The following is an 18,711-nucleotide window of genomic DNA, read 5'->3' as shown; positions in this document are numbered from 1 at the left end:
GTAGACCATATTACAGGGGTTAGTAACATGGTCAGGGGGACTAGGGTTAGTAACATGGTCAGGGGTGCTAGGGGTGTTACAGTAGACCATATTACAGGGGTTAGTAACATGGTCAGGGGGACTAGGGTTAGTAACATGGTCAGGGGTACTAGGGGTGTTACAGTAGACCATATTACAGGGGTTAGTAACATGGTCAGGGGGACTAGGGGTGTTACAGTAGACCATATTACAGGGGTTAGTAACATGGTCAGGGGTACTAGGGGTGTTACAGTAGACCATATTACAGGGGTTAGTAACATGGTCAGGGGGACTAGGGTTAGTAACATGGTCAGGGGTACTAGGGGTGTTACAGTAGACCATATTACAGGGGTTAGTAACATGGTCAGGGGTACTAGGGGTGTTACAGTAGACCATATTACAGGGGTTAGTAACATGGTCAGGGGGACTAGGGTTAGTAACATGGTCAGGGGTACTAGGGGTGTTACAGTAGACCATATTACAGGGGTTAGTAACATGGTCAGGGGGACTAGGGGTGTTACAGTAGACCATATTACAGGGGTTAGTAACATGGTCAGGGGTACTAGGGGTGTTACAGTAGACCATATTACAGGGGTTAGTAACATGCTCAGGGGGACTAGGGGTGTTACAGTAGACCATATTACAGGGGTTAGTAACATGGTCAGGGGGACTAGGGGTGTTACAGTAGACCATATTACAGGGGTTAGTAACATGGTCAGGGGGACTAGGATTAGTAACATGGTCAGGGGTACTAGGGGTGTTACAGTAGACCATATTACAGGGGTTAGTAACATGGTCAGGGGGACTAGGATTAGTAACATGGTCAGGGGTACTAGGGGTGTTACAGTAGACCATATTACAGTGGTTAGTAACATGGTCAGGGGGACTAGGGGTGTTACAGTAGACCATATTACAGGGGTTAGTAACATGGTCAGGGGTACTAGGGGTGTTACAGTAGACCATATTACAGGGGTTAGTAACATGGTCAGGGGGACTAGGGTTAGTAACATGGTCAGGGGTACTAGGGTTAGTAACATGGTCAGGGGGACTAGGGTTAGTAACATGGTCAGGGGGACTAGGGGTGTTACAGTAGACCATATTACAGGGGTTAGTAACATGGTCAGGGGGACTAGGGTTAGTAACATGGTCAGGGGGACTAGGATTAGTAACATGGTCAGGGGTACTAGGGGTGTTACAGTAGACCATATTACAGGGGTTAGTAACATGGTCAGGGGTACTAGGGTTAGTAACATGGTCAGGGGTACTAGGGGTGTTACAGTAGACCATATTACAGGGGTTAGTAACATGGTCAGGGGGACTAGGGTTAGTAACATGGTCAGGGGTACTAGGGTTAGTAACATGGTCAGGGGTACTAGGGGTGTTACAGTAGACCATATTACAGGGGTTAGTAACATGGTCAGGGGGACTAGGGTTAGTAACATGGTCAGGGGTACTAGGGTTAGTAACATGGTCAGGGGGACTAGGGTTAGTAACATGGTCAGGGGGACTAGGGGTGTTACAGTAGACCATATTACAGGGGTTAGTAACATGGTCAGGGGGACTAGGGTTAGTAACATGGTCAGGGGGACTAGGATTAGTAACATGGTCAGGGGTACTAGGGGTGTTACAGTAGACCATATTACAGGGGTTAGTAACATGGTCAGGGGTACTAGGGTTAGTAACATGGTCAGGGGTACTAGGGGTGTTACAGTAGACCATATTACAGGGGTTAGTAACATGGTCAGGGGGACTAGGGTTAGTAACATGGTCAGGGGTACTAGGGTTAGTAACATGGTCAGGGGTACTAGGGTTAGTAACATGGTCAGGGGTACTAGGGGTGTTACAGTAGACCATATTACAGGGGTTAGTAACATGGTCAGGGGGACTAGGGGTGTTACAGTAGACCATATTACAGGGGTTAGTAACATGGTCAGGGGTACTAGGGGTGTTACAGTAGACCATATTACAGGGGTTAGTAACATGCTCAGGGGGACTAGGGGTGTTACAGTAGACCATATTACAGGGGTTAGTAACATGGTCAGGGGGACTAGGGGTGTTACAGTAGACCATATTACAGGGGTTAGTAACATGGTCAGGGGGACTAGGATTAGTAACATGGTCAGGGGTACTAGGGGTGTTACAGTAGACCATATTACAGGGGTTAGTAACATGGTCAGGGGGACTAGGATTAGTAACATGGTCAGGGGTACTAGGGGTGTTACAGTAGACCATATTACAGTGGTTAGTAACATGGTCAGGGGGACTAGGGGTGTTACAGTAGACCATATTACAGGGGTTAGTAACATGGTCAGGGGTACTAGGGGTGTTACAGTAGACCATATTACAGGGGTTAGTAACATGGTCAGGGGGACTAGGGTTAGTAACATGGTCAGGGGTACTAGGGTTAGTAACATGGTCAGGGGGACTAGGGTTAGTAACATGGTCAGGGGGACTAGGGGTGTTACAGTAGACCATATTACAGGGGTTAGTAACATGGTCAGGGGGACTAGGGTTAGTAACATGGTCAGGGGGACTAGGATTAGTAACATGGTCAGGGGTACTAGGGGTGTTACAGTAGACCATATTACAGGGGTTAGTAACATGGTCAGGGGTACTAGGGTTAGTAACATGGTCAGGGGTACTAGGGGTGTTACAGTAGACCATATTACAGGGGTTAGTAACATGGTCAGGGGGACTAGGGTTAGTAACATGGTCAGGGGTACTAGGGTTAGTAACATGGTCAGGGGTACTAGGGGTGTTACAGTAGACCATATTACAGGGGTTAGTAACATGGTCAGGGGGACTAGGGTTAGTAACATGGTCAGGGGTACTAGGGTTAGTAACATGGTCAGGGGGACTAGGGTTAGTAACATGGTCAGGGGGACTAGGGGTGTTACAGTAGACCATATTACAGGGGTTAGTAACATGGTCAGGGGGACTAGGGTTAGTAACATGGTCAGGGGGACTAGGATTAGTAACATGGTCAGGGGTACTAGGGGTGTTACAGTAGACCATATTACAGGGGTTAGTAACATGGTCAGGGGTACTAGGGTTAGTAACATGGTCAGGGGTACTAGGGGTGTTACAGTAGACCATATTACAGGGGTTAGTAACATGGTCAGGGGGACTAGGGTTAGTAACATGGTCAGGGGTACTAGGGTTAGTAACATGGTCAGGGGTACTAGGGTTAGTAACATGGTCAGGGGTACTAGGGGTGTTACAGTAGACCATATTACAGGGGTTAGTAACATGGTCAGGGGTACTAGGGGTGTTACAGTAGACCATATTACAGGGGTTAGTAACATGCTCAGGGGGACTAGGTGTGTTACAGTAGACCATATTACAGGGGTTCGTTAGTCAGTGGGGTATCAAGGGTGTTACAGTAGACTTGTCAGTGACTGCAAGTTGCACTTTCACCAATGGTGAGTCCTGTGTTATTCAGTTTCATGAAATAACTATAGTATGAACACTCAACTAACAGTTTGAGCAATGTCTTTGGCAATGAACTGCAATGTCTTTGGCAATGAACTGCAATGTCTTTGGCAATAGATAGTGTTACAGTACAATAGTGTTTCTCGTGTTGATGTGCAATACCAGATGGATCATATTGTCTAGTGGTTCCAGATGGATCATGTTGTCTAGTGGTTCCAGATGGATCATATTGTCTAGGGGTTCCAGATGGATCATATTGTCTAGTGGTTCCAGCCCCCTACCAGCAGGATCATATTGTCTAGTGGTTCCAGCCCCCTACCAGATGGATCATATTGTCTAGTGGTTCCAGCCCCCTACCAGCAGGATCATATTGTCTAGTGGTTCCAGATGGATCATATTGTCTAGTGGTTCCAGATGGATCATATTGTCTAGTGGGTCCAGCCCCCTACCAGATGGATCATATTGTCTAGTGGGTCCAGCCCCCTACCAGCAGGATCATATTGTCTAGTGGTTCCAGCCCCCTACCAGCAGGATCATATTGTCTAGTGATTCCAGCCCCCTACCAGCAGGATCAAATTGTCTAGTGATTCCAGCCCCCTACCAGCAGGATAAAATTGTCTAGTGGTTCCAGATGGATAATATTGTCTAGTGGTTCCAGATGGATCATATTGTCTAGTGGGTCCAGCCCCCTACCAGATGGATCATATTGTCTAGTGGTTCCAGATGGATCATATTGTCTAATGGTTCCAGGTGGATCATATTGTCTAGTGGTTCCAACCCCCTACCAGCAGGATCATATTGTCTAGTGATTCCAGCCCCCTACCAGCAGGATCATATTGTCTAGTGGTTCCAGATGGATAATATTGTCTAGTGGTTCCAGATGGATCATATTGTCTAGTGGGTCCAGCCCCCTACCAGATGGATCATATTGTCTAGTGGTTCCAGATGGATCATATTGTCTAGTGGTTCCAGATGGATTATATTGTCTAGTTGTTTCAGCCCCCTACCAGCAGGATCATATTGTCTAGTGGGTCCAGCCCCCTACCAGCAGGATCATATTGTCTAGTGGTTCCAGATGGATCATATTGTCTAGTGGTTCCAGATGGATCATATTGTCTAGTGGGTCCAGCCCCCTACCAGATGGATCATATTGTCTAGTGGGTCCAGCCCCCTACCAGCAGGATCATATTGTCTAGTGGTTCCAGCCCCCTACCAGCAGGATCATATTGTCTAGTGATTCCAGCCCCCTACCAGCAGGATCATATTGTCTAGTGGTTCCAGATGGATCATATTGTCTAGTGGTTCCAGCCCCCTACCAGATGGATAATAGTGTCTAGTGGTTCCAGATGGATCATATTGTCTAGTGGTTCCAGCCCCCTATCATATTGTCTAGTGGTTCCAGCCCCCTACCAGATGGATAATAGTGTCTAGTGGTTTCAGATGGATCATATTGTCTAGTGGTTCCAGCCCCCTATCATATTGTCTAGTGGTTCCAGCCCCCTACCAGATGGATAATAGTGTCTAGTGGTTTCAGATGGATCATATTGTCTAGTGATTCCAGCCCCCTACCAGCAGGATCATATTGTCTAGTGATTCCAGCCCCCTAACACCAGCAGGATCATATTGTCTAGTGGTTCCAGCGCCCTACCAGCAGGATCATATTGTCTAGTTGGTCCAGCCCCCTACCAGCAGGATCATATTGTCTAGTGGTTCCAGATGGATCATATTGTCTAGTGGTTCTACCCCCCTACCAGCAGGATCATATTGTCTAGTGGTTCCAGCCCCCTACCAGATGGATCATATTGTCTAGTGGGTCCAGCCCCCTACCAGCAGGATCATATTGTCTAGTGGTTCCAGCCCCCTACCAGCAGGATCATATTGTCTAGTGGGTCCAGCCCCCTACCACCAGCAGGATCATATTGTCTAGTGGGTCCAGCCCCCTACCACCAGCAGGATCATATTGTCTAGTGGTTCCAGCGCCCTACCAGCAGGATCATATTGTCTAGTTGGTCCAGCCCCCTACCAGCAGGATCATATTGTCTAGTGGGTCCAGCCCCCTACCAGATGGATCATATTGTCTAGTGGTTCCAGATGGATCATATTGTCTAGTGGTTCCAGATGGATCATATTTTCTAGTGGGTCCAGCCCCATACCAGCAGGATCATATTGTCTAGTGGGTCGAGCCCCCTACCAGCAGGATCATATTGTCTAGTGGGTCCAGCCCCCTACCAGATGGATTATATTGTCTAGTGGTTCCAGATGGATCATATTGTCTAGTGGTTCCAGATGGATCAAATTGTCTAGTGGGTCCAGATGGATCATATTGTCTAGTGGTTCCAGCCCCCTATCATATTGTCTAGTGGTTCCAGCCCCCTACCAGATGGATCATATTGTCTAGTGGTTCCAGATGGATCATATTGTCTAGTGGTTCCAGCCTCCTACCAGCAGGATCATATTGTCTAGTGGTTCCAGCCCCCTACCAGATGGATCATATTGTCTAGTGGTTCCAGCCCCCTACCAGCAGGATCATATTGTCTAGTGGTTCCAGATGGATCATATTGTCTAGTGGTTCCAGCCCCCTACCAGATGGATCATATTGTCTAGTGGTTCCAGCAGGATCATATTGTCTAGTGGTTCCAGATGGATCATATTGTCTAGTGGTTCCAGCCCCCTACCAGATGGATCATATTGTCTAGTGCTTCCAGATGGATCATATTGTCTAGTGCTTCCAGATGGATCATATTGTCTAGTGCTTCCAGATGGATCATATTGTCTAGTGGTTCCAGATGGATCATATTGTCTAGTGGTTCCAGATGGATCATATTGTCTAGTGGTTCCAGCCCCCTACCAGATGGATCATATTGTCTAGTGGTTCCAGATGGATCATATTGTCTAGTGGTTCCAGCCTCCTACCAGCAGGATCATATTGTCTAGTGGTTCCAGCAGGATCATATTGTCTAGTGGTTCCAGCAGGATCATATTGTCTAGTGGTTCCAGATGGATCATATTGTCTAGTGGTTCCAGATGGATCATATTTTCTAATGGTTCCAGCCCCTACCAGCAGGATCATATTGTCTAGTGGTTCCAGCCCCCTACCAGCAGGATCATATTTTCTAGTGGCTCCAGATGGATCATATTGTCTAGTGGTTCCAGATGGATCATATTTTCTAATGGTTCCAGCCCCTACCAGCAGGATCATATTGTCTAGTGGTTCCAACCCCCTACCAGCAGGATCATATTGTCTAGTGGTTCCAGCCCCCTACCAGCAGGATCATATTTTCTAGTGGCTCCAGATGGATCATATTTTCTAGTGGCTCCAGATGGATCATATTGTCTAGTGGTTCCAGCCCCCTACCAGCAGGATCATATTGTCTAGTTGTTCCAGATGGATCATATTGTCTAGTGGATCCAGCCCATTACCCACAGATATTGACAGGGTTCTCCTACCCACAGCTATTGACAGGGTTCTCCTACCCACAGCTATTGACTGGGTTCTCCTACCCACAGCTATTGACTGGGTTCTCCTACCCACAGCTATTGACAGGGTTCTCCTACCCACAGCTATTGACAGGGTTCTCCTACCCACAGCTATTGACAGGGTTCTCCTACCCACAGCTATTGATAGGGTTCTCCTACCAACAGCTATTCCATCTATGGACTCATAATGACATGAGCTGTTGTAATCTGTCTACAGGGATGAGAGGAGGTTGGTTGGAGTGCACCAGAGGAAGACTTTGTGACGTGACATTTATGGTGAGTTGTCTCCGTGCTGCTTGCTGATGTGTCAGTATCAAGTACTTGTCTCTGTCCCCCTCCCAGTTAGGGGGAGTGGTGAGCTCTACAGCAGACTCACACAACTCAATCGCTGGTTGAAAACTGTTTTCTGCCCTCTCCCAAAGTATAGAATTTTGTAGATAACTGGCCCCAGTGTGTCCTCTGGAAAATGTGTTAGCTGTTGGGGGGTCCCCCTGTTTTTGGGTGTTTCCGAGGACCCCCCCCCCCCCCCCCCCCACAAAAAAACATGTTTACGTTTTGAAAAGCTTGGTTCTGGTGACCTTTATTTTTTAAACAAAACAAAAAACCCATTAAAATATAATTTCCACACCCAGAAATGAGCTCAATAACATATTGGTAAAGTGATTCAAGTATACAGGATGTCATTTAAGGGTGAGTTCTGCAGCTGTCTAAAGAAACACAAGAGACCTTCTTTCTGAAATTAAAATGTTTATTTTGACAAAATGAACAGAGGAGCATTTGACTGAACATCCAATTAAAGCCCACTAATTCATGTTCATCACAAACGGAGGGCATTGAAAATCTCTCTCTAGGTTCTGACAAAAACCTCGTTCTGACATAGTTTACAGCCTTTTGACAGAGCACTTTGTTTTTCTGGGCTTTCAGATAAAGAGGTCAAATTTATCACCCCTGCATCTTGATTTGTACCCCTTACAGCTTCCAGATATAAAGAAGATGGTATGAACGATGTTATTGGATAGGATGGAAGTTCTTTAGTCTCCCGTTGGGTTCATATATAGTTATTCTACGTCTCATTGCTCAGCTTCTCGTGCCTCTTCCCGTGCCTCTTCCCGTGCCTCTTCCCGTGCCTCTTCCCGTGCCTCTTCCCGTGCCTCTTCCCGTGCCTCTTTCCGTGCCTCTTCTCGTGCCTCTTCTCGTGCCTCTTCTCGTGCCTCTTCTCATGCCTCTCCCCCTGTGGGTTCATATATAGTTATTCTACGTCTCATTGCTCAGCTTCTCGTGCCTCTTTCCGTGCCTCTTCCCGTGCCTCTTCCTGTGCCTCTTCCCGTGCCTCTTCCCATGCCTCTTCCCATGCCTCTTCTCATGCCTCTTCTCATGCCTCTCCCCCTGTAGGATACGTCAGGATGAAACGGCTCAGGTCTTCAAGCAGCAGTGACAGTTCTGACAATGAGAGTGAGTTCACTTTCTGCATAAACTTCATGACCTAAAACGACATGTGATTGTTTTTTATATTTTTTTATACCTAGTACACAGAGCCTTCGGAAAGCATTAAGACCCCTGGACTTTTTCCACATTTTGTTACGTTACAGCCTTATTCAAAAATGCTGAGCAAATGTTATTTAATACAATCTACACACACTACCCCATAATAAAAAAGCTTTTTTTGACATTTTGATTGAAGTCCACCTGTGGTAAATTCAATTGATTGGACATGGTTTGGAAAGGCACACACCTGTCTATATAAGGTCCCACAGTTGACAGTGCATGTCAGAGCAAGAACCAAGCCATGAGGTCGAAAGAATTGTCCGTAGTGCTCAGAGAGGATTGTGTCGATCGAGGCACAGATCTGGGAAAGGGTACCAAAACATTTCTGCAGCATTGAAGGTCCCCAAGAACACAGTGGCCTCCAAATGGAAGTAGTTTGGAACCACCAAGATACTTCCTAGAGCTGGCCGCCCGGCCAAACCGAGCGACAGGGAGGTGACCAAGAACCCGATGGTCACTCTGGAGCGCTGTCAGAGTTCCTCTGTGGAGATGGTTGTCCTTCTGGAAGGTTCTCCCATCTCTGCAGCACTCCACCAATCAGGCCTTTTATGGTAGAGTGGCCAGTTGGAAGCCACTCCTCAGTAAAAGGCACGACAGCCTGCTTGGAGTTTACCAAAAGGCACCTAAAGACTCTCAGACCATGAGAAACAAGATTCTCTGGTCTAATGAAACCAAGATTGAAATCTTTGGCCAGAATGCCAAGTGTCATGCCTGGAGGAAACCTGGCACAACCCCTACAGTGAAGCATGGTGGTGGCAGCAGCATGCTGTGGGGATGTTTTTCAGGGACTGGGAGACAGGATCAAGGGAAAGATGAACGGAGCAAAGATCCGTTATACAGAGATCCTTGATGAAAACTTGCTCCAGAGCGCTTAAGACCTGAGACTGGGGACGAAGGTTCACCTTCTAACAGGACAACGACCCTAAGCACACATCAAAGACAACGCAGGAGGGGCTTCGGGACAAGTATCTGAATGTCCTTGAGTGGCCCATCCAGAGCCCGAACTTGAACCCGATCGAACAACTCTGGAGAGACCTGAAAATAGCTGTGCAGCAACTCTCCCCATCCAACCTGACAGAGCTTGAGAGGATCTGCAGAGAAGAATGGGAGAAACTCCCCAAATACAGATGTGCCAAGTTATCTTCATACCCAAGAAGACTCCAGGCTGTTATCGCTGCTAAAGGTGCTTCAACAAAGTGCTGAGTAAACGGTCTGAATACTTATGGAAATATGATATTTCCATTTATTTTATTTGATAAATTAGCTTTGACATTATGGGGTATTGTGTGTAGATTGAGGGGGGAGGGGTTACATATTAATTTTAGAAAATGGCTGTAATGTAACAAAATCTGGAAAAAAAGTCAAGGGGTCTGAATACTTTCCGAAGTGTTTGTTGCATGTTTTGCATTTTCATCTTGACAAAGAAAAACAGGTCAAACGTACCAGGGTTGGTTCAATTTGAAACGAAGCCAGTCAATTCAGGAAGATTTAAAACATGTACCAGGGTTGGTTCAATTTGAAACGAAGCCAGTCAATTCAGGAAGATTTAAAACATGTACCAGGGTTGGCTCAATTTGAAACGAAGCCAGTCAATTCAGGAAGATTGAAAACCTGTACCAGGGTTGGCTCAATTTGAAACGAAGCCAGTCAATTCAGGAAGATTTAAAACCTGTACCAGGGTTGGCTCAATTTGAAACGAAGCCAGTCAATTCAGGAAGATTTAAAACCTGTACCAGGGTTGGCTCAATTTGAAACGAAGCCAGTCAATTCAGGAAGATTTCAAACCTGTACCAGGGTTGGCTCAATTTGAAACGAAGCCAGTCAATTCAGGAAGATTGAAAACCTGTACCAGGGTTGGCTCAATTTGAAACGAAGCCAGTCAATTCAGGAAGATTTAAAACCTGTACCAGGGTTGGCTCAATTTGAAACGAAGCCAGTCAATTCAGGAAGATTTAAAACCTGTACCAGGGTTGGCTCAATTTGAAACGAAGCCAGTCAATTCAGGAAGATTGAAAACCTGTACCAGGGTTGGCTCAATTTGAAACGAAGCCAGTCAATTCAGGAAGATTGAAAACATGTACCAGGGTTGGCTCAATTTGAAACGAAGCCAGTCAATTCAGGAAGATTGAAAACCTGTACCAGGGTTGGCTCAATTTGAAACGAAGCCAGTCAATTCAGGAAGATTGAAAACCTGTACCAGGGTTGGCTCAATTTGAAACGAAGCCAGTCAATTCAGGAAGATTTAAAACCTGTACCAGGGTTGATAGCTATAATAATAAATAGCTACTACATTTCAGCTTATTGAAAAGCCATTGGAAATGAAGGACATTTTTTTTTCGATTGAATTGTCATTTTAGTTTACTTACAGAATTGACTGCCTCCAATTAGAATTGAGCCCAACCCTGGCATGTACGCCCTGTTCCTCTCTCAAACTCCCTTTTCCTTCAGGTCCTTCCACCTCATTCTGCTCCTCCAACAAGTATGGAAGCAAACCTGGAACCCCTGCTCCCATGCCCAAGAAACCAGCAGAGGTACAGTAAGAGAAGGACACTGTTTCCTGTCTATAGGCTGGTTCTCAGGTTGTTCCCTGATGACAACTCCATAGGGCTCTGGTCAATAGTAGTGCACTGTTTAGGTAATAGGGGGCCATTTTGGACACATGGTCAGAAAGCTGCAGCTTCCTGAGTATTCGTTACATGCAGGGTAGAATGTCTGTCAGCCTGTTGATACCCCTCTCCTCCCTCCCTAGGGTAGAATGTCTGTCAGCCTGTTGATACCCCCTCTCCTCCCTCCCTAGGGTAGAATGTCTGTCAGCCTGTTGATACCCCCTCTCCTCCCTCCCTAGGGTAGAATGCCTCTGTCAGCCTGTTGATACCCCTCTCGTCCCTCCCTAGGGTAGAATGTCTGTCAGCCTGTTGATACCCCCTCTCCTCTCTCCCTAGGGTAGAATGCCTCTGTCATCCTGTTGATACCCTTCTCGTCCCTCCCTAGGGTAGAATGTCTGTCAGCCTGTTGATACCCCCTCTCCTCTCTCCCTAGGGTAGAATGTCTGTCAGCCTGTTGATACCCCCTCTCCTCCTCTCTAGGTGTTCAGGAAAGACCTGATCAGTGCCATGAAGCTGCCAGACTCTCACCATGTCTCCCCTGAAGACTATTACCTGCTGGGGGACACCTGGAGACAGGAGTGGGAGAAGGGGGTGCAGGTGCCCGCCTTCCCTGAAACCATCCCACACGCCTCTATCAGGTAACCCTCCCACACGCCTCTATCAGGTAATCCTCCCACCGCCTCTTTCAGGTAACCCTCCCACACGCCTCTATCAGGTAATCCTCCCACGTGAGAGGACAGACTGGTGTCTCCAAGTGGCCACACCTCTCCAGACTGTGGGTTTGAGTGAGAGGTCTGACTGGTGTCTCCAAGTGGCCACACCTCTCCAGACTGGTGTCTCCAAGTAGCCACACCTCTCCAGACTGTGGGTTTGAGTGAGAGGTCTGACTGGTGTCTCCAAGTGGCCACACCTCTCCAGACTGTGTACAACTCCTAAATAATTTCAATATACTTTTATGATTAAAAAAATAGTCTTCAGCTATAAAGTATTTTTTTTTGCTGTGCAGTTGAGGAACTAGAGTAAGCACACTTGTAGTGGTTTGGAACACAGCCCTGCATCCCTGCCTGTTTGGTTTGGAACACAGCCCTGCATCCCTGCCTGTTTGGTTTGGAACACAGCCCTGCATCCCTGCCTGTTTGGTTTGGAACACAGCCCCACAAACACACAACTACTGTTGTTTACACAATCCACAAATTGTCTACTTATAAATCGCAATCTGGGTCACGAGATAAATGATAAAATACTATCTTACAGTTTTAGGCATTCACAAGGCAATTCAGAGAAGCAGGTTGTAATTTTGGTGCGGAATGGAGTCATGCGTGCATTCCTATGCGATGTGTGGTCAGCGCCAAATGTTCTTCACAATACACACACAGGCTCACCCTGTTCAGGACAGGCCAGGGTACGACGCCGTGTCAGGACAGGCCAGGGTACGACACCATGTCATCCTGTTCAGGACAGGCCAGGGTACGACACCGTGTCATCCTGTTCAGGACAGGCCAGGGTACGACACCGTGTCATCCTGTTCAGGACAGGCCAGGGTACGACACCGTGTCATCCTGTTCAGGACAGGCCAGGGTACGACACCGTGTCATCCTGTTCAGGACAGGCCAGGGTACGACACCGTCATCCTGTTCAGGACAGGCCAGGGTACGACACCGTGTCATCCTGTTCAGGACAGGCCAGGGTACGACGCCGTGTCATCCTGTTCAGGACAGCCCAGGGTACGACTCCTAGTCATCCTGTTCAGGACAGGCCAGGGTACGACACCGTGTCATCCTGTTCAGGACAGGCCAGGGTACGACACCGTGTCATCCTGTTCAGGACAGACCAGGGTACGACGCCGTGTCATCCTGTTCAGGACAGCCCAGGGTACGACTCCTAGTCATCCTGTTCAGGACAGGCCAGGGTACGACACCGTGTCATCCTGTTCAGGACAGGCCAGGGTACGACTCCTAGTCATCCTGTTCAGGACAGGCCAGGGTACGACACCGTGTCATCCTGTTCAGGACAGGCCAGGGTACGACACCGTGTCATCCTGTAACTGTACATCAAACAAATTGATCATAAACGTTGACACTGTATGACATGAGTTTTATTATATGGAAATGTGACGTGCACATTTGGACGTGTGTTTGGATTGCTTGTATGACATCAAAGCGATATTCATTATAAACATCAATGTCTCATCTTTTCAAAATACGTAGAGTCCTCGTAATTTACAGCAATTCCCTCACTCAAAGTGTGCAAAAGTTGCCCAATTAGCGGGACGGATGGGGGAACTTCTTGTGCTCTAGTTCAGAACAGCTGTCTGTCAAAACCCATACAGCGCTGTGAAGCACAGAGCCTGAGCATGTTACCGTACAGCCACTGCGTACCAATTTCGGTGCTTCTTAGTGTCCAGGTCTGCCGTTATCAACCTGTGTATGGGTATGACTGTAGAGTGTTACTGGTTCTCTGTTTGTCTGTGTACTGGACAACTTGGGGGCGGCAGGGTAGCCTAGTGGTTAGAGCGTTGGACTAGTAACCGGAAGGTTGCAAGTTCAAACCCCCGAGCTGACAAGGTCGTTCTGCCCCTGAACAGGCAGTTAACCCATCCATAGTGCCCACACCTACTAGGAGTAGTACTAGGTCGTCATTGAAAATAAGAATTTGTTCTTAACTGACTTGCCTCGTTAAATAAAGGTAAAATAAAAATAATAAACTTCCCAAACTGCCAGTGATTCCTGACAATTGTTTGCGTTTGTGTCTGTAGGAACATAGCGGAGAAGCCTAAGGAGACGGTGTTCACCCTACAGAAGAGGTATATCCAGTGTTGGAGCCAGGCCTCTACAGAGACGGGTTACGTTAACATCAAGGAGCTGGCTGAGGCCATGTGCTCTTATGACCTGGATAACATGGACCTCTACTGGCTGCAGGCACTCAACGCTGAGCTGGGACACATGGGTAAGGAACACAACGCTGAGCTGGGACACATGGGTAAGGACTCAACGCTGAGCTGGAACACATGGGTAAGGAGTCAATGCTGAGCTGGGACACATGGGTAAGGAACACAACGCTGAGCTGGGACACATGGGTAAGGAACACAACGCTGAGCTGGAACACATGGGTAAGAACTCAACGCTGAGCTGGAACACATGGGTTAGGAACACAACGCTGAGCTAGGACATATGGGTAAGGAACACATTGCTGAGCTAGGACACATGGGTTAGGAACACATTCCTGAGCTAGGACACATGGGTAAGGAACACATTGCTGAGCTAGGACACATGGGTAAGGAACACATTGCTGAGCTAGGACACATGTGCTAGGAACACATTGCTGAGCTAGGACACGTGTGTTAGGAACACATTGCTGAGCTAGGACACGTGTTAGGAACACATTGCTGAGCTAGGACACGTGTTAGGAACACATTGCTGAGCTAGGACACATGGGTAAGGAACACATTGCTGAGCTAGGACACATGGGTAAGGAACACATTGCTGAGCTAGGACACATGGGTAAGGAACACATTGCTGAGCTAGGACACATGGGTAAGGAACACATTGCTGAGCTAGGACACATGGGTAAGGAACACATTGCTGAGCTAGGACACATGGGTAAGGAACACATTGCTGAGCTAGGACACATGGGTAAGGAACACATTCCTGAGCTAGGACACATGGGTAAGGAACACATTGCTGAGCTAGGACACATGGGTAAGGAACACATTGCTGAGCTAGGACACATGGGTAATGAACACATTGCTGAGCTAGGACACATGGGTAAGGAACACATTGCTGAGCTAGGACACGTGTTAGGAACACATTGCTGAGCTAGGACACGTGTTAGGAACACATTGCTGAGCTAGGACACATGGGTTAGGAACACATTGCTGAGCTAGGACACGTGGGTTAGGAACACATTGCTGAGCTAGGACACATGGGTTAGGAACACATTGCTGAGCTAGGACACATGGGTAAGGAACACATTGCTGAGCTAGGACACATGGGTAAGGAACACATTGCTGAGCTAGGACACATGGGTAAGGAACACATTGCTGAGCAAGGACACATGGGTTAGGAACACATTGCTGAGCTAGGACACATGGGTAAGGAACACATTGCTGAGCTAGGACACGTGGGTTAGGAACACATTGCTGAGCTAGGACACATGGGTTAGGAACACATTGCTGAGCTAGGACACATGGGTTAGGAACACATTGCTGAGCTAGGACACATGGGTTAGGAACACATCCACATACTTGCGTAGGTTCGGTTTTCTCCCAGCAGAACTCTGCTAGGCGACGTGAATGTCTGTGTTCGTATACTCCCTCAAAAGACCTTCACTTGAATAACAAGATAAAATGTTACTGTTTGTCCCTCTTGAGATGCCGTAGCAGCAACACAGACAATATACTACTTCCTCAATAGTCCAAATTAATCTACGATGAATACATCTGTAATGAATTTGGACTTTTCTGCGTAGGAGGTCATATTCATTATATTTTACATTAAAGATTTGGTCAAGTATTTTTCAAGTGAAAACTACTATTTGCTTTTTGAATGACGACAAACAATGAATTCAAGAAAACCCATCCATAGTGCCCACACCTACTAGGAGTAGTACTGTTGACCAATCACAGACAAGGGGCAGGGGGACGGGCTTCACACCTCCGCCTTCCAGGGGACAGGCTTCACACCTCCGCCTTCCAGGGGACGGGCTTCACACCTCCGCCTTCCAGGGGACGGGCTTCACACCTCCGCCTTCCAGGGGACGGGCTTCACACCTCCGCCTTCCAGGGGACGGGCTTCACACCTCCGCCTTCCAGGGGACGGGCTTCACACCTCCGCCTTCCATGGGACGGGCTTCACACCTCTGCCTTCCAGGGGACGGGCTTCACACCTCCGCCTTCCAGGGGACGGGCTTCACACCTCCGCCTTCCAGGGGACGGGCTTCACACCTCCGCCTTCCAGGGGACGGGCTTCACACCTCCGCCTTCCAGGGGACGGGCTTCACACCTCCGCCTTCCAGGGGACGGGCTTCACACCTCCGCCTTCCAGGGGACGGGCTTCACACCTCCGCCTTCCAGGGGACGGGCTTCACACCTCCGCCTTCCAGGGGACGGGCTTCACACCTCCGCCTTCCAGGGGACGGGCTTCACACCTCCGCCTTCCAGGGGACGGGCTTCACACCTCCGCCTTCCAGGGGACGGGCTTCACACCTCCGCCTTTCCAGGGGACGGGCTTCACACCTCCGCCTTTCCAGGGGACGGGCTTCACACCTCCGCCTTTCCAGGGGACGGGCTTCACACCTCCGCCTTTCCAGGGGACGGGCTTCACACCTCTGCCTTCCAGGGGACAGGCTTCACACCTCCGCCTTCCAGGGGACAGGCTTCACACCTCCGCCTTCCAGGGGACAGGCTTCACACATGTTATTCTGTCTCTCAGGGGAGGGTCCCGGGGACGAGCCAACTGTTATTCTGTCTCTCACGGGATGGTCCCGGAGACGAGTCAGCTGTTATTGTGTCTCTCACGGGAGGGTCCCGGAGACGAGCCAACTGTTATTGTGTCTCTCAGGGGAGGGTCCTGGAGACAAGCCAGCTGTTATTGTGTCTCTCAGGGGAGGGTCCCGGGGACGAGCCAACTGTTATTGTGTCTCTCAGGGGAGGGTCCCGGGGACGAGCCAACTGTTATTCTGTCTCTATGTCTAACTTTTTGTCTAACTGTTACGTCATTCCCCAGGGGAGGGGCCTGTAGACGAGCTGACAATGGAGCGCACCATGGAGGCGTTGGAGCGTCATTGCCATGACAACATGAACCACGCCATCGACACGGTAGAAGGGCTGGGCATCGAGTACGACGAGGATGTCATCTGTGACGTGTGTCGCTCCCCCGACAGCGAGGAGGGCAACGACATGGTCTTCTGTGACAAATGTAACATCTGTGTTCATCAGGTAGGAACCTGACCACCTGATGACTATAGAAATGTAATACTAATGATAAACTGGGTGGTCCTTGAATGCTGATTGGCTGACAGCCATGGTATATCAGACCGTATACCACAGGTATGACTAAACATTTATTTTTACAGCTCTAATTATGTTGGTAACCAGTTTATAATAGCAATAAGGCACCTTGGAGGTTTGTGGTACATTGCCGTGGTATATTGGGCATATACCACACCTCATTGGGCCTTATTGCTTAAATATACACTGAGCAGTGGAGGCTCCTCAGCAGAGGACGGGGAGGACTATCCTCCTTAGTGATTCATTCAAGTCATTTTTAGATATAACTATACCAAATATATTCACGTCACCACATAATTGATTTAAAACACACTGTTTTGCAATAGTCTACAGTATCTTCCACAGCACTCTGTATGGTAGCACCATGGTGTAGCCGGAGGACAGCTAGCTTCCGTCCTCTGGGTACATTGACTTCAATACAAAACCTAGGAGGCTCATGGTTCTCACCCCCCTCCATAGACTTACACAGTAATTATGACAACTTCCAGAGGATGTCCTCCAACCTATCAGAGCTCTTGCAGCAGGAACTGACATGTTGTCCACCCAATCAAAGGATCAGAGAATGAATCTAGTACTGAAAGCATAAGCTACAGCTAGCTAGCACTGCAGTGCATAAAATGTGGTGAGTAGTTGACTCAAAGAGAGAGGAAGACAATAGTTGAACCGTTTTGAACAAATACATTGCTTCAAAAAGCTTCTGTTTTTACAAATGTATTGCCTCCGGGGCCTGCCGGTGTAACTACTAAACTGACTGTACACTGTACTGCATGATTTTAGTGGGTTTTTAACACATTAGTTCTATTAGCTATGTTGACTATGATGTTACTTTAGCAAATATGGTGACAACGATGTAGGCTGTGTGTAGCGGTTATGATAGGAAAGTTTTTGGTAAGGATTTTTCGCCTGGTCACAGACAGCTGTTGTGTTGTACATTGAAGTCTACAAGTGAAGGGAAACGGTGAGAGGAGGAGAGCGCGTAGAGGTTGAGAAGGAATACAACGTGGCTGCTATGAAAGTGAACTGTGTTTACGTGTGGCATTGTGTTTTGAGACACAACTTGGTGGATGGATTATCTTTGCACACATTGTGCAGAAAATGAGAGCGAGAAGCTTTTTGTGCGTATGGAACATCTCCTCGTTTAGTATGGCTGTTGAAGGGGCCATCTGTCTCTCTCTCTCCTGCCCAGGTTTGTTATGGTATAGTGAAGATACCATGTGTAATCCTCTCTCTCTCTCTCCCCCTGCCCAGGCGTGTTATGGTATAGTGAAGGTACCAGATGGTAACTGGCTGTGCAGGACGTGTGTCCTGGGCATAGACCCCCAGTGTCAGCTGTGCCCCATCAAGGGAGGGGCGATGAAGGCTACGAGGGCGGGCACCAAGTGGGCACATGTCAGCTGTGCCCTGTGGATCCCTGAGGTAAAGGATGACTTCCTAATTACAACCAATTGCCTTTATAAACTCCGCAAAACAAGAAACGTCCTCTCACTTTCAACTGCGTTTATTTTCAGAAAACTTAACATGTGTAAATATTTGTATGAACATAACAAGATTAAACAACTGAGACATGAACTGAACAAGTTCCATAGACATGTGACTAACAGAAATGGAATAATGTGTCCCTGAACA

At 48.0% G+C, this 18,711-nt stretch overlaps 1 protein-coding gene across 1 annotated transcript in view; it reads left to right on the top strand.

The window, feature by feature from the left end:
* jade3 (jade family PHD finger 3) overlaps positions 1 to 18,711 on the top strand; it is a 44,630-nt gene that overhangs the window by 11,057 nt on the left and 14,862 nt on the right. Inside the window, exons 2-8 of the mRNA XM_036978962.1 lie at positions 7,145 to 7,203; positions 8,320 to 8,379; positions 10,921 to 11,003; positions 11,559 to 11,716; positions 13,834 to 14,024; positions 16,802 to 17,013; positions 18,334 to 18,501. Of these exons, the coding sequence (XP_036834857.1) occupies positions 8,331 to 8,379; positions 10,921 to 11,003; positions 11,559 to 11,716; positions 13,834 to 14,024; positions 16,802 to 17,013; positions 18,334 to 18,501 (861 nt within the window). The 5' untranslated portion in view covers positions 7,145 to 7,203; positions 8,320 to 8,330. The remainder of the gene's footprint in view (positions 1 to 7,144; positions 7,204 to 8,319; positions 8,380 to 10,920; positions 11,004 to 11,558; positions 11,717 to 13,833; positions 14,025 to 16,801; positions 17,014 to 18,333; positions 18,502 to 18,711) is intronic.

This window comes from Oncorhynchus mykiss, chromosome 5, assembly GCF_013265735.2.
Source record: "Oncorhynchus mykiss isolate Arlee chromosome 5, USDA_OmykA_1.1, whole genome shotgun sequence".
NCBI classification, from domain to species: domain Eukaryota; kingdom Metazoa; phylum Chordata; class Actinopteri; order Salmoniformes; family Salmonidae; genus Oncorhynchus; species Oncorhynchus mykiss.
Note: the sequence above shows the minus strand (reverse complement) of the source record. Positions and strands in the feature narration are given on the sequence as shown.